Genomic DNA, 16,352 nt, shown 5'->3' on the forward strand with positions numbered 1-16,352 from the left:
TAATTCTGATAATTCAGTATTCTAAAGGTTTTTTTTCCCCCTCACCATTGTGAGTATGGTGAACAATTGGTTTCAGAACTTGAAAATTGATCTCATTGTGAATGATTCACTTATAGCCTTAGGTTTGGAGTGTGACAATTGTACACTTTTTGAAAGTAAACCCATTTAGCCTTGTGTCCTCCATGGGTCAGCGCATAGGAAATAAATATCAAACCCAAGCCATGTTTTGTCTGCTTTGTGGATCATTATAAGCTATAGAAAAAATTCTTAAAGGAGTGCTCCTCTAGAATCTACAACCTAATATGCTTAAGAAACAAATGTGGCACATCCCACTTATGATTCTGTCTGTCTGTCTATCTGGCATGCACTTTGACATTCAGGAAATGTGTCTGGTTTAGAAGTGGTCTGTGGAGGAGAGCCTGACCTTTTGTGGGAATGCAGATGTTGAGGTTGGAGTACTGCAGTGATTGTATTCAGAGGCTGTGGACTCAGCTGTCAGTAATGGGGAAGGGAGTTCCCAGTGTGATAGAGGAGTTGAAGAGAACCTGACATTTGAGTGTTTCTCCAGTCAGACATAGTTGTATTCCGTTGTGTTAAATCTGTTGAAGAACCAAATAAGGCGAATTTAAACTCCAGTTTTCTTTGTCAGGACATTCAGTGAGCTTTGGTCACTTGCTCAGGTTCATACAGATTGCCTTTCAATAGTACCTTTCAATAGTGGGAAGAGAGGGAAGCCTCCTATCACATCAATACATGAGGGAGTTTGAGGGAAAGAGTAAGAATGACTTTGGGTTCAAAGTGGCTGGTCTGTAATATACTGACAGTGGTTAGTGTTGTGAAGATGTTTTTTTTTTTTACTCTTTTGGCTTTTTTGAGGGCCTGCTACCCAGCTCCTGAATAAATTGCATATGGAGTCTTATTAGTTATGAATGTCTGGCCTTACCTTGGCTTGCTGCAGGCCAGCTTTTCTTACCTTAAATTACCCCATCTACCTTTCCCCTCTGGACTTTTGTCTTTCTTACTTCTGTATATTTTACTTTCCTTCTTACTCAGTGACTGCCCGGGTGGCTGGCCCCTGATGGCCTCCTCTCCTTGTTCTCTTGCTGCTTCTCCTCTTTCTCACCTATCCTGGCTCCTGCCTCCTATTGGCTGTTTAGCTCCTTATTAGAACATCGGGTGTTTTAGACAGGCACACTAACACAGCTTCACAGAGTTAAAAAACAAATGCAGCATAACAAAAGGCACATACCTTAAAATAATATTGTACCACATTTCCCCCTTTTTGTCTAAATAAACAGAAAGGTTTTTACTTTAACATAGTAAAACTTATAACAGAAGTTATTAAGTAAGAATTAATTTACAATATCCTGTCCATTTATAGTTAGCATATTCAGAGAAAATAATGCATTGTCTATTCTATCTTAGTGAATCCAAAGTTTTTCCCTTATATAATATGTAAGGAAAACTGCAAGTATAACTACCTAGTCTTTAGCTCCATCAAAGGCACCAGAAGGATATATTATTTAAGTAAATAAGAAGTGCATTGCAAATGACTTCTACAAACTCTAAAAATGACTGAGATATCTGAGTGCCTGGATAGTTGCCCAAAAGCAACGTTGGAGCATCTATCTTCAGCCTACAGGCCCATAGGAGCTGGCAGAGAAGCAGGAAATCTGAAAGACTGTCCTGCTTATGTTGTCTGGAAGAACCCTGCAGGATGATCCTACCTTGCTTTGGCAAAGTTCAGTGGTTACTTTCCTGTGTATCCTGCATGTACAGTCTAGTCTGCCCAGCCCGCTTTAAACAGTCAAAGGCAAGAGCAGTTTCTTTGCCCAGTGGCTAAACTTGCTACAATGAAAGCAAACTCCATAAAGAGTTGCTTTGATGCCCATCATCTTCTCTGAAGTAAATCAGCGCTGTCAGGAGCAGATGTGTGTGTCTCATTGTCATGAAAATCTTTATTAATAAATCACATATTCTGTAGGTCTTTCAAAGGTTTGAAGACGGTCTATCTATCTAAAATACATCTCTGTGTGATCTCACAAACAAACTTAGTATATCTACAAATTTGATTGTTATAGATGACTAACTATTGACCCGTGTTTCTTGATTTTCCTATATAATTTCTAATAATAGCTTCCAAAAACTTGGACTTTACCTTTTTAAATGAACTACATAGTATAATACCTTAAACAAGAGTAGAAACATATAACAATGTGTTCTAACAAAAATAAGTTGGTATCAATATTGAAAAACCCTTTAAACAAGAGTAGGAACATATATTCAGTGTGTTGTAACAAAAATTACCTTAAATTTGTATCAATATACAAAAGTCCTTTAAACAAGAAAAAAAAACATATACAGTGTAACAAAATTGACTTTGAATTTGTACCCACATACAGAAATCCATACCAAGGCAAAATATCTGAGTTTAATAATGGTCTTTTTATCCTATATTCCCTTAAATTATAACAAACATCCATAATCCACAAAATAACCAAAAGCTTTCCACACTATCTATTGGGGATGTGGGCGTAGTGTTTTCCAGACTGCTTCCTGCTGAATGTGGGTGAAGGCATCTTTAGGGCTCCCAGAGAGAAATTTTTTAGATAATGCCCAAGTCCTGGGAAGATGAGTTATACAACCTTTGTTGATAGATATCACCTGTCAAGTTTCAGGCAGTTTCCCTTGATCAGACCAGATCCTTATTAACTTGGAACGAATCCATAGCCTCTTGTTTCCCATGGAAACAAAAGCAAAACTACTTCTCCAAAGCATTTTTGTGTTCCATTTGACAAATACATTCTTTGACTTTAAGGCATTCCTAAAATATCTAGGCTATCTTATTTCCACAGTTCCTCTTTCAATTTCAGGTCTCTTCACAGCTGTCATTTGCTTTTCAGCAATCAAAAAAATTCAAAATCAACACAATAGCATACAGGACCTAGACTCCCTGTGTATTTCCCATCTTTTCATGGCTTATTCTTTTTTTATTATTTTTACTCTCTTTAAAGATTTTATTTTTAAACTATTTCTTTCTATAACTGTCCACACCCTTCTTCTTTCTTTCTTAAGCCTAGGCACATTCTAAACTGGAACCTGTTTAGAGGCTTTTCCGTCTGGACCTCTTTTACTGCACATCTCTAGTCTTTTTAGACTGCATGAGCAAACTTTAAACTGCTAAGCCACACCTGGGTCCTTTGTGTGCAGTTCTACCAGCTGGCTCCACCACCTTCTCAGGTTGGGAAAGCCAAGCCAAGAGCTAACAGCCTGGTTGAGGTTTCTGACTGAGAACTGCATTAAACCTTTCTAGCTGTGGAAGGCAGAACCTGTGTTGCCACAAGCTGTTTTTACTTTGCTTGCTTGCCTTTTCTAGTTTCTATTTAGTGCTGTCAGATAAACAGCAGTGCCTCTTAAGGACCCATGTCCTTTTCCCTTCTTTTCCAGCTTTCTGGGGCCCTACATGGAAATATGGGCCTACCTTGAGATGCCGTTATGTTGTGTTTTACTCTTTTGGGCTCTTTGCTCTTTAGGTCTTTTTTAGGGGTCTACCACCCAGCTCCCAAATGAATTACACACAGTTTTTCATTATTACTTATGAATGCCTGGCCTTAGCGTGGCTTGTCTCTAGCCAGCTTTTGTTATCTTAATTTAACCAGACTATCTTTTGCCTTTGGACCTTTTCTTTTCTATTCCTATTTCTATTTCTTTCCTTCTTATTCCATGTCTTGCTGTGTAGCTGGTGGCTGACCCCAGGCACCCTCCTCTCCTTGTCCTCTCCTTGCTCTTCTCTTTCTTAGTTCCTCTTCTGTTTATTCTCTCTGCCTGCCAGCCCCTCCTATCCTTGCTTCTGCTTTGCTATTGGCCAGCCATTCTGTTCTTCAGTACATCATCAGATGTTTTAGACAGGCAAAGAATCACAGCTTCACAGAGTTAAACAAATTTAGCATTAAACAAAAGTCACACACCTTAAAATAATATTCTACCATAGTCTGGCATGGAATGCTATGGTCATGGAAACCAGATTCATATTCATACACATATGGGGATTAAGTGACAGGAACTAGGAATTTTAAGTGGAAAACCAATCTGTTGTAGTGATCTCCAGAATATTTTCAAACACAGGATGAATGAAAAGCCATGAAAGGATCTCCATTTTTAACCTATTTAATGAACTATTGGAAGTCCTTGTTTTACTTGAATTTGAAGTCTTTGGGGACAGAGGTCTATACAGAGGGATGTAAAGCATTGTGTGATAACAGGACTCGGCTGGAAAAAGTTTGCTGACCAAATGACCTAATTTGCAGATGGTTAATTTGTGGTGGCAGGTATTAACTTCTTGAGCTGTATAATAATCAAGGCGAGGGACATAGAAACAAAGGTAGCTCTTCTCTCTGGAAGTTAAAAGCCAAAGTCCAGAGTTTAGAAGTTCAAGCTTCCTGCCCACAAGGAAAATGCCATGCTTTAGGGGATTGCACAGCATTTCTTCTTGTGCTTCAGGGACTGTTGCAGAGAGTAACCTGGGATTGTTCTGTGGAATTTCCAAACTAAAACACACTACTGTTACTAAGCCATGTTAATAAGCCACCATTGATGCAGGAAAACAGTTGCCTGTAAAATAGTAAGCGATCCCCCCCCCCCCCCCATTTAGCATTCTCAGCTGAAGGTTTCACTGTTGAGAAGCTCTTCAGGCTCCTGGTGAGGCTGAGGTGAGCAGAGCAGCCATGAAGCCAGCACAGTGCTAGCTGGCCCTCTCCTTCCTCTAAGGCTTTAATCAGTTGAATTTCAAAGTATAGTGAGAAAATATATCATGTCCACTACTATAAAGTTTCCTTAGAATCTAAAAAACAAACTATTATTTTAGAATTAGGAAAAAAATATATCAATGAGCAATTTAAACCCACAGGCTTGTAAATTAAAGAGCATTAAAGAAGATCTTAATTTTCTTAATTGTTCTTCAAAACTCCAATGGGAGGCCTTGATCTCTCATACTACCCAAGTCTTAATTCAACCCTGGAGATACTTGAAACCGATAATCTCCCAGTTGCCAGGCTAGCTGGCATCGCCTGTTTCAGCAGTGCCCTCTTGTGGGAGATGCCCGGTCGGGGAGGCCCTGTGCCTCCTTTGGTCTTGGGTCACCTTGGAAAGGAGCTTTAAAGCCTTTCCACACATAGCAGGGCAGATTGGGATAGCTGCACTAGTGAGGGCTTCAGTCAGGGTTTGGTGCTAATGGACTCAGCAGTCTCTTGAATTTGCCCGCCCGTTTGATACGGTAACAGATGCCAAGTCAGTCTTTAGTGGTAGTGTGGCAGGGGAGCCTCTGGAGAGGAGGACAGTGCCTGTCTCTGCATCCGTGTCTGGCCATCCCGTGGGTACGTCAGTCGCTGCCGAGGCTGAGCTAGAGCTGGTGTCACCTGCAGACCTACCTGCTCCAGATCTGTTGTGCCATTGCACCTACTGGGGCTCCTGAGTCCGTGAGAAAGCCACCTAGGTGAGCAGTGACACAGGGAGTGTCACTGGTCTGGTTCAAGGCCTCTGGTCTCTGATACACCAGCCTCACTGGATCCTTGAGGACATTCTTCTGGGCTATCCCATAGTCACTCCTGTGGATACCATTCCACAGGCCCAGTCCCTTCACGAGCTCTAGCAGGTCCTAGATAGGATAGAAGTTACGGTGTTCCAACCCAAGGCCTGCCTGTGGGCCTGGGTGGTAGCTGAGCTGGTCAATTTGGTCCACTGGGGCCGCCTACCTCAGGCAAGGAGGCCAGCCAGCTCCCATACTGCCAAGCCAACAGGGTATGTTCTCCCTGGCCTGTGATGGGGGGGGGGCACCTCTCCAGTAGAGGGATTGATCCCATGAGGCTCTGGGCCAGCTTTCCCAAGGCCAGCAAAGGGCAGGGCCGGGTCAGCATGACCCTCTGCCCTGGGAAGGATTTAAATTGTGGAGACATTGAGTTTAGTTTAACTGCTTTCTGTGATTTATATTACCTTAGTAAGGTCTATGAGAAATGTCCCTTATTTTCTGAAATGTCTGTGGAAGACTTTCTGTTTTGGCTCCAATCTGAGAGATTCATAGAAATAAAATTTTTACTTATATTGCATATGTATTGGTGAAAGGAGAGCCAAGCTTGTGGTCTGGATACCTGAGTCTCCCTGGGGTTCTAGCTTCACAGAAGGTTGAAGATACCATCCTTCCAGCTAGCACCAGGGCCTTGTAAATTCAGAGAATATGGCCAAGACCCTGCCACTCACTGGCCAGGGCCTGAATACTGACCTTCCCTGTCAGCTTCCTCATCTGAGGGTTCCTGAGCCCTTTCCCCTTCGAATTACTACACGAACCTGTGATAGTGCCCAGTAAATTCGAGCTGCTGTCATGGCTGGGAATTGAGTTAAGTCCTTAGATTCTGACAGTGCAATCAGAAAATAACAGTGTCTAAGCTGAAATGGGTAAAAATGAACTGAGGATAAGTGACTGTAGCCGTTTGTGGGAGAACTCCGGTTGAAATTGTAGTTAGTGAAGTTTTACTGAGGGAGCTGAAGGGAGTGCATAGAGGATGGAGGGAAGAACTCCAGAGTCCATTGAGCTATGTTTTTTGTTACACTGTCGATGTCTGCTGGACTGTGAGCAGACTTTGCTGTGGTCAGGGGTGCAGTACTCATTCCCCTGAGAAGTTCTGCAGCGAACGGACTCCTGGGTTCACATAGAGATGCATACTTCACTGGACTGAGCTGCTGGCCTGGCCACTGGGACTCTTGAGAGCTCTCCAGGTACTGCCGTGGCCAGCATAGCCTAGGAGTTACTGCCCTGGGTAGCTTGGGAGAAAGTGTTCAGGGTCTCCGATGTTGGCTCAGAGGACTCATCACTGGGAGTCCCCTCCTTGTACTGGGGTCATCGCACTTGCTCATCTTTCCCCCAGCCCTGACTGTGAACCTGATAGCATTCATTGTCTGGCATCTCTAGCTGCCTTTGCTCTTCCTCTTTGTAACAGAGATCTTTGAGGGGGGCCTTGGTGTGCTCAGCTTAGAGGACATTGTGACATGAACAAAGCTTTGGCGCATTCCTTCCTAGCTTGGTGTAATAGGGCCACTTCACATTTTAATGTGTCTCATTTACATTATCTGTCCTCCTGGAACATTCATGCTTCATCTTCTTTACTCCCCAGATAGCAATAATGTGAGGGATGGGACAGAAACTGAGGTTGTGGGTGTAACCCTCTTGTGTCCCCAGCGTGTCTACAAGTATTTGGATAAGTATCTAAACAGGAAAATACACCCAGGCCCACTTGTGAGGGAGCCCAGCCATTGGCCACCCTGCCCCCAGCACTCTGCTACCCCAGGTCTCCTGCAGACTGGTCCTGAGAAGTGAAGGCTTTGATCTGGTAGGATTCAGGCAATAATTTCTGGCTACTGTGACCTTTAGGTTTTGAATACTAATTTCTGGAGGCTCTGATAAGATGAATAGATTTACACATCATGCAGTTCTGAATTCTAACATCATGTGTTAAAATCTTTGCTTCTAGACACAATTGCCACTTGGCCTTGTTTACATATTTATCTCAGAAATCATTTGCTAGCTTAAGTAGGAAAAAGGACTGTGTTGTGTTTTGCTTGCTTGGAAAGTTTACTTTTGATTAAAAACTGGGGTGCATACATATTCTGTTGTTATAGCTCGGCAGTGATTTATTTTTATGCTGTAATCCCTAAAGATGAAAGTAACATTCAAGAATATTGTCAACACTGCAGGGACTTTTATTAAAACCCATGGTACTTGCATACTTTGTGTTTATTTGTGTGTGTGTGTGTGTGTGTATTTATTTATTTATTTATTTTTCTTTTAGGTTTTCAAAACTCTGGGCACAGATGTCGTGAAATCTGCATTTGAAGGTTATAATGCTTGTGTCTTTGCATACGGGCAAACTGGATCCGGAAAGTCCTACACTATGATGGGGAATTCTGTAAGTTGTTTAGTTGTTTATGTGCTGTGTTGGAAGGAAGCTTCTAGTTATCTTTCTCTGGAGTGATAGAATTATCTCTTATCTACTAGGCCTGCACCAACTTTTCTTTTTCTGATCTTCCTTTAGTAATAAGATAAAACTCAGTAATAAGCTGAACTAAATTTCCTTGGAGAGATTTGAAATTAGAAATAGTTCAAGAATAATGGGTGCAAGTCCCAGTTCGTTTCTTCTTTTAAAGGCCTTATAATCTTATCAAGAAAGTAATTTATTCTTCTTTTCTGCCAGCATAACAGTTTGAATAAAATTACCAAAGTCTGTTCTCTTTAAAATTATTCAAACAGTTTTCCTAAGAATAGTGTAAAAAGGAAAATCTAACTTTTTGATGGAAAGTCCAGCAAATACATGAAAAAGTTGGCATTGCAGAGCCCTTACAATTTATGTTTAGTTGTAGCTACAGTTTAGTAATTAATGCAATTTAACAGGCACTGTGTTGTGTTTGATTTAGAATGTGGAGAAGTGAAATGTAGATATAGTAAATTTGGATATGGTGGCTCACGCTTGTAATCCCAGCTTCTTGGGAGGCTGATGCAGGATGATCACAAACTTCAGGCCAGCCTGATGAACTTTGGGAGCCTCCTCCCAACAACAACAACAACAAAAAGATGGGAATGTAGCTTCACAGCTCAGTAGTAGAACACTTACACAGCATACTCAAGGCGCTGATTGAGTCTCTAACAACATATGAAACAAACAAACAAAAAAGCAAAAACAACCCACAGAGAAGTACTTAGGACTTAAGACAGTGATGCATATTTAATTTTCTTTTTCATGTGGGAGTGAGAACTCTGTTCAGTATGGCCAAACCTATGGTGTGTTCTAGATGTGAGTGGCTTTAGGGCCCCCTGCCAGCAGGCACAGTGGTGTCTTCAGTGCTCAAGGTTTGGTGGGTCATGGAAGCATAGGATTGGAGGGGAATAAAAATTTGTAAAGACATCATTTCCGTGCCTGGAACCTGGCTTCTCAAACCCAGTCTTTCTGATTACATGGAAAATAAGGCACCGAGCTGTGCGCCATGCTGGAAGGGTAAGAGAGAGAGATAGCACACCTCATATTTCTCATTTCACTTTAATTATCATTATCATTTATTCTCTTCTTGTTTTCTGACTGAACTTTTTTTTGGGGGGGTGGGGAGAAACCACTAAAAATGAAAATTGCATGTCAGTTTTTCACTAGCTACTTTATATAAGACATTTGCAAAGCACTCTGAAATGGCTTTTTCTCTGCCCTTGTGGGTAAGTATGGTTTCAGTGTTCTATCTACTTTTAAAGAAAGAAGGAAAACTTGTGGTGGAAGTATCAGTTTTCCTTGACAACAGCTTGGACCAATTGAATGGTAGATACAAAGGGGAAAAGTATCTTAAAGCCATGGCAATGATAGTTCTTCAATCCTTATATTGGGAGCTGAGTGGAGGTAGGAAAGGACTGGCCAAGAATGCATGGGTACTCTGAGGTCTGGGTTTCCTAAGGGAGAGCATGTTGTCTGATACAGTGTCTTAGTTTGTGTTACTATTACTGTGGTAATGAAACAGCACACCAAAAGCAAGCTGGGGAGGGAAGGGTTTATTTGGTTCACACTTCCACATTGTGATCCATCACTTAAGGAAGTCAGGACAGGAACTCAAACAGGGAAGGAACCTGGAGGCAGGAGCTGATGCAGAGACCCATGGAGGGGAGCTGTTTACTGGCTTGCTCCCCATGCTTGCTCAGACTGCTTTCTTATAGCACCCAGGACTAGCATCCCCCCCACCCACAATGAACTGGGCCTTCTCCAGACACTAATTTAGAAAATGCCCTTTTTTGTCTGCTTAGAGCCTGATCTTAGGGAAACATTTTTTCAGTTGAGGCTTCCTCCTCTCAGGTGACTCTAGCTTATATAAAGTTGATATAAAACTAGTGAATTCATAGAGTGTTGCCCATAGGCTTGTTCTATAATTGCTGAACTATGATTACATACCCACATTGCTTAGTGATAAGATAGGTTTGCTCTTCCTAAGAGGAACCATGCAGCTTGCTTTAGCAAAGGAAACCCGTCTTCCATTGTTCAATGTGCTTCTGCCAGCCACATTCTAAGATGCCTGTCTGGAGGACTTTGCAAGGTTTTTTGGTCAGTATTTCTTTTCTGTGTGGCTTGTATTATCCCTGCTTTGTCATTTAGCTAGACATTTTTAAGACTTACTCTATATTATAAACTATATTCTTTGATAGAAAACAAGTCTCCTTATCCTTGCAAGTCAGGGTTTACTAGTGTAACATCTGATAAATGTATATTATCCAAATCATAGCATTTAGAAGCTAGAAGACACTATCTTTTCATTTCAGAGTAAGAAACAATCCTATAGGGACTCTTGGTGGAAGGGTTAGGTTTGAATTGACACCCTGGCCTCTAGAGTCCACGCCAGCAAAATGCAAGTTTATTGTCTGCTTGAATCTAGTTTGAGTGATGGTTGTGACACTCTTCTTCTCCATTTCAGGGCGATTCTGGTTTAATACCTCGGATCTGTGAAGCACTCTTCAGTCGGATAAATGAAACCACCAGATGGGATGAAGCCTCTTTTAGGACAGAAGTCAGGTAGGGCCGGACCTGAGGTGTGGAGTTCTGAGGGTCCCAGGCTGCTTGACTTGTACAGGGGTATCAAAGACAAGGGTGAGGCTGCAGATTGCTGAGGGATGAGCTTGCCCCTTCCTGACTTGAACTTAATGTTAGTTAGGAATAGAACCGAGACTCCTTGGGTGTATTTTGGGTATGAAATACCCAAAGCTCGATAGAAGCTTTGGTGTTCCATTTTTATCTCAGATAGAGTGAGCCCTTGGATTCTGTGAACTCATGCAATTAGTCTCCACTCTTTTGGCTAAGAAATTCTGTGTTACCCACCATGGGAGACCTTGTGCATCTCACCCTCACATCAGCCTGGGAACATGGAACACCTTTTCCTTTTTGTCACCGAGTCTCTTCAGTGGTCTTGAGTAGAGCTGTGTTCACCTGTAATGTTCAGGGCCACCCATCCTCTTGGTGACTGTGACTCTGGGCAAGTTATTTAAAGCACACCAGACCTCGCTTATTGTATGTGTAAAGTACCCACTTTTGGACCACAGCAGGGATTCAGTGTGATACTTTTTGTAAAGTACACAGTAGAGGTGTACATGACTACTGCTGCCATGTGTGTTGTATGTTATTATTAATGTCTTAAAAGTAGTTTTTTTTTCTAAAATTCATTCTATTTAAAATTTTTAGCTACTTAGAAATTTACAACGAACGTGTGAGAGACCTACTTAGGCGGAAGTCATCTAAAACCTTCAACTTAAGAGTCCGTGAGCATCCCAAAGAAGGACCTTACGTTGAGGGTAAGAAGGAAGTTTCTTGTTGTCTTCATATCATACACTCCCCTGCCATCCCTTTGGATTAGTGTAAAAATAAAAAAAAATACATAGTGTGGTGATGGTAAGAATTTAAAAAGTTGTTTACTTTTGGAATTTTATTACAGTAAAGGTGCCAGGAGCCACCATTTTGTGCCATTCATTTTGCGAGTCTATACTTCACTAGGTATTCACTAGGTGTCTTGTGAGGCCTATCTATCATTTCCTTTGTCTTAAAAAAAACTGTCTGGAAATTGCTTTCCCCATCTTTTCCAACAAGTTGAGCAAAGTCCCACCTCCCCAAAATGTGTGTCTCAGTGACCTATGGTGCTTTCATTGACCATTATTTTGGGTGGAAGAAGGTGGCCTCAAGCTTTTGTTTGTCAGAAGAGTTCCACAGGTGTTCCCTCTTGGTTCTTGGTGTCTGTGTTGTGACAAAATAACTATGGTGGACTGCGTACCTGCCTCTACAGTGTCTGGAAGGGTCTGCCAAATAGTGAATGAATTCACCTCTTAGATTAAAATGGGAAAAGTAGTTCACTGAGTATAGTACAAGCAAGCTAAGCAATAGCTAGAGAAGCACATTGATCTACTATGGAGGTCACCATTTAGAAGTACTTTTTGGTTTGGGGGGGTTCTCTGTATGCATGCCATGTGAAGGAATACAGTCCATATTGGCTTAAGTACAGGTCTAGGAGGTTAGCTTGAACCTCTGCTCATAAATGAAACTTCAGTTGTGTACCCCATGCCATGCAATTAATTAAAAGCCATGCAAACTGGGTCATGCAATAGCCATGCAAACTAGGGTCATGTAATAAATAGCCATGTAAACTAGAGTTATGTAATAACCATGCAAACCGGGGTCATGCAATAGCCATGAAAACCAAGGTTATATAATAGCCATGTAAACCAGGATCATGTAGTAACCATGTAAACTAGGGTCATGCAATAGCCATGAAAACCAAGGTTATGTAGTTAAGATCAGTGTTGGTCAAAGTATCTGGCTACTATTTCTGGGATGCAACTCTATGGTATTACAGCATTCTGATGTGAGCACTTTGGGGTTCTTGGGCCACGATCGTGAAAATTCAGTAAATTTCTCTTTCTGGCGACCCTATCCCCAACACTAGATGAGGCACAGTTAAGTCATGGAGGATGTTGCTTGTAATGTGGTATAGAGAACTGGCCCTTGCCAGGCTGGCTGTGATAGTAAATCTTTTGGTCAACTCCATTTGATTTTGAATTACCATGGAAACAAATCTCTGGGCATGTTTACGAGGGATTATCTAGATTACTTATTTGAGGTGGTTCAGCTTCATGCTATATGTGGGTAGCCCCATTCCATGTTCTGGGGATGCAGACTGAATAAAGCTGAGCACAAGCATTCATGGCTCTCTGCTTCGTGATTAGGGACACAATCTAGTTCTGCCACCATGCCTTCACCACTGTGGTTGACTGTCTCCCCTTTAATTTTGAGCCAAGATAAACCTTTCTTCTGTTAAGTCTCATTGGGAAGATCACTGCATTGAGAGGAGTAACTAATACACTAGGTTGCAGGTCATGCTTGTTAGTAAGCTAATTTTGCTATCCCTAAGGGAGTGAGTAACTGCTGGAGAGCAGCCTAAGGGAGTAAGGATTGCTAATGCTTTCTTATGGCATTGTTCACAAAGCATCTTTCCTTGCTGTCAAGAATGGAACTGGACATAGATTTGAAGATGTACCTCTTTTAGTTGCCCCCCCCCCCAGTGTGCCAACAGGACCCTATCTATATTTTAAGTTCCCATTTGCATTTGTGCTCTATCTTCCCTGTGTGTGTGTGTGTGTGTGTGTGTGTGTGTGTGTGTGTGTGTGTGTGTGTGTGTTGGGGCTGTTATGGGATACCTATTGCTTTTAGTCTAATATGAGCTTTATATTTTTCCTTTGATTGTTATAGCAGATGTTAAGACATATAAAACTGATTAATGAAGAGACAGAGTAATTAAACAGGGTAAAAACATCTGGATCTATTGACCTTTCTTACTTATAATCCTTATAAAATTTTAAATAATGCATTATTCAAACATTGGAGAGTATGGTTATAGATTATCTGAAAAGAAAAAATAAAATGTCATCACTCCACTTTTATACCAGAATACCTGAAAAGTTAAGGATTTACATGTTAAGTACTAAATAATGATATGATCACAAGGTACCATGTTTTTTCCCCCCAGAATCTTAGAGGAAGAAAAGTTTTTTAGAAATTTGACTTAAAACCTAGAAGCCATAGAAGAATAACTTTTTTCCCAATGGTGCTAGGAGTCAGACCCAGGGTGTGTCCTTTGAGCGTGCCAGGCAAGTGCTCTGTGGCATTAGGCTATACCACCCTGAGCTACCACCACCCTGAGAAATTTTAAGTGGGAGAAACATTGCTGAGCTTCTTTTATCATAATAGAAAAGCAGAAAGCCCCTTACAGCGATGCTTGTCACTGGGCAGATAGAGACGGTGCTGGGGATGGGAAGGGGGACAAGCTTGCTTCACATCCTCACTGTTGCTGCAGCAAACTGCCCTCTGTGGAGGAGATCTTTGCAGCATATGTCAGCCTTTCCAGTGTCCTTTGATTTAGCAGTTCTGCCTCCAAGAATTTATCTCGTAGCCACTTTCCCATACATTTGAAAAGACCAGTGCACACAATATTTTAACAGCCCTTACTTGTATTTGGTAATAAAATAAAAACAACTTCTGTAGTCTCAAAAGGCTGCTGGTTAAATTGATTGTGTCTCAGAGGTACAGCCATTTCTCTGCAGCCTTACAGATGAACACTTAGGTCACCTTAACTGTTACCGAGTATCCTTAGATGGACGTAAGAAAATAGCAGGAAGCAGCACAATGGTCATGATATGCTTCTCTGAGAACCATTTCATCGTGGTTTGTGGGATTAATCAGAGGACCTTATATGTGTCCCTCCCAGTATGCTACAATGTACATGGAGGGGGATGACTTTCTATGTATATGAAATTGCTTTAGTATAAATGGATTGTCTTGAAGGGTATCTGGAAGCTGGGAACATTGGTTACCTGACAGAAGGAAAGGAAAGAGTTTGCTCTAGGGAAAAAGCAGAGAAGCCCTAAATAGTGTAATCCCATGAGCTACTTTCCCCTCAAGACAGTAAAAAACTTTTAGAGTTTAAAAACATTTTCTGGTTTTTCAGGGGAGTGAGGCATGCATGAGCCCTTTCCCTAGGGTGGGGCCTTTATTTTCTTCTTCCTTGTGCCATAACTGCTTCTAAGAGATTGCTGTTTGTAGCTGACTTTTATTCTAGGCACTCCATGTAATGGAGTGTAATGGGCACTCAGATTAGGTTGCTGAGACACATCGAGGCCCAACGAACTGGTCCAGCTCCCAGTCTGCATTACAGGCCACCACTCTGTAGATTTCCAACTAGCTCAGCAGATGCGCAGTCAGGCAATTCTTAGAGGGAAGTTATTATTTCTTCCACTGCATAACAGAAGGATTCCCCCAACCCTTTCTCTTTTCCTTCTAGATTTATCCAAGCATTTGGTCCAGAATTACAGTGATGTTGAAGAACTTATGGATGCAGGGAATATCAACCGGACCACTGCAGCCACAGGGATGAACGATGTCAGTAGCAGGTCTCATGCCATCTTCACCATCAAGTTCACTCAGGTAAGGGCAGCCAAGGGGCAGAGGCTCCTTCCCTCAGGCCGTTCCTTGCTGATTAGCACCAGCTGAGCACTGATGGTCATTGTTGGGCCAGGAGCAGCAGTAAGCAAAGGTGACTGTCACTTCCCTGTTAATTAGAGTTGAACATGCGCTTTCTGCATTCACAGTGATGTAAAAGTCCTGATGTATATCCTTACAAATATTTAGCAGGCTTCCAGCTTGTTCTATGGATAAGAAAAACTCGCCTTGTGCCTAATTAAGCAAAAGTTTTCATTGTTATAAGCGCAGTAGGAGATAATGGATTTTGAGGCAGAGCAGCTGGATGCCGAGGTGAGAAACAGGAACGGGTGCAGTCCATTATCACTCCACGGGCTCTGGTGATGCAGATTATGATTAGGGTAGTATTAGAGGACAGTGAGCACTCAGAGGCACTAATATAAGAATTCATTATGCTCAGGTGGTGGACAGTGTCTTGAAGGTGGCTGGGCGTGGCTGAGGGGAAGTAGTCTGTTACCAAAGCCAGACCACAGGTACACACAGTTGCAAGTCTTCATGGCTTTATCAAGTGTTAGGAGTTGGAGTTGTTTGTCCACATTGACATTGAACACAGCGGAAACAGCCATTCAGCCCTTTACTAATTTGAAGATTAGAGGGCGGGAAAATAAGTTGACCCCCTAAGACCAATTCTCTGTGTCCTGCTAGCACTTCGGTTACTTTTCTTCAGTTTTTTTGGTGGATACAAGTATTTGGCTGACTGGAGTTTTTAAAAGGTTTACCTGTCCATCAATCTCTATTTTTATTATTATTTGTTGCATTTGGCTAAAAATATAATATATAGGTTAAGGGTCTTTGGAAATATAAACATCTAGTAGGATTCAGAGCAAGAGAATTTACATTTGATATTTCACATCTTTAAAGATATGGTGTGTTTTATTAAACAGTATCAAATGGTACCTTACATAACTGTCTGTTAGTCATGTCCTGAAGAGCCTTTGTGTATGGAGTGCAGGAGCTTCAGAAGAATAAAGCTGATTATGTGATTATTTAGCTTTCTTTTCCAGGTCCCCTTAGGGGCTGGTTTTGTGTTGTTCTGGTCTCCAGTCCTGAGGGTATTTTATTAAGAGTGACAGTCAAGAGTGACAGTGGTTTGCCAGATGGACTGGTTCTTCAGAAAGCATGAGAGTCACCTGTGGTAGAGTTCTATTGTGTCAGTTTCAGTTTGGATAGTTTTCATAATCACTATGATAGCCAATAAAACAACAAAATGAACACGAAAAGTCTACTCAAGAGATCTCCACTGGGACTGGAAAGTGGTGGGGGATT

General features: G+C 41.7%; 1 protein-coding gene across 1 annotated transcript in view; it reads left to right on the forward strand.

Annotated features, from left to right (window-relative positions):
* Kif16b (kinesin family member 16B) overlaps positions 1 to 16,352 on the forward strand; it is a 182,505-nt gene that overhangs the window by 37,676 nt on the left and 128,477 nt on the right. Inside the window, exons 4-7 of the mRNA XM_051183275.1 lie at positions 7,839 to 7,955; positions 10,486 to 10,583; positions 11,247 to 11,356; positions 14,890 to 15,032. Of these exons, the coding sequence (XP_051039232.1) occupies positions 7,839 to 7,955; positions 10,486 to 10,583; positions 11,247 to 11,356; positions 14,890 to 15,032 (468 nt within the window). The remainder of the gene's footprint in view (positions 1 to 7,838; positions 7,956 to 10,485; positions 10,584 to 11,246; positions 11,357 to 14,889; positions 15,033 to 16,352) is intronic.

This window comes from Phodopus roborovskii, unplaced genomic scaffold, assembly GCF_943737965.1.
Source record: "Phodopus roborovskii unplaced genomic scaffold, PHOROB, whole genome shotgun sequence".
Taxonomy (NCBI): Eukaryota; Metazoa; Chordata; class Mammalia; order Rodentia; family Cricetidae; genus Phodopus; species Phodopus roborovskii.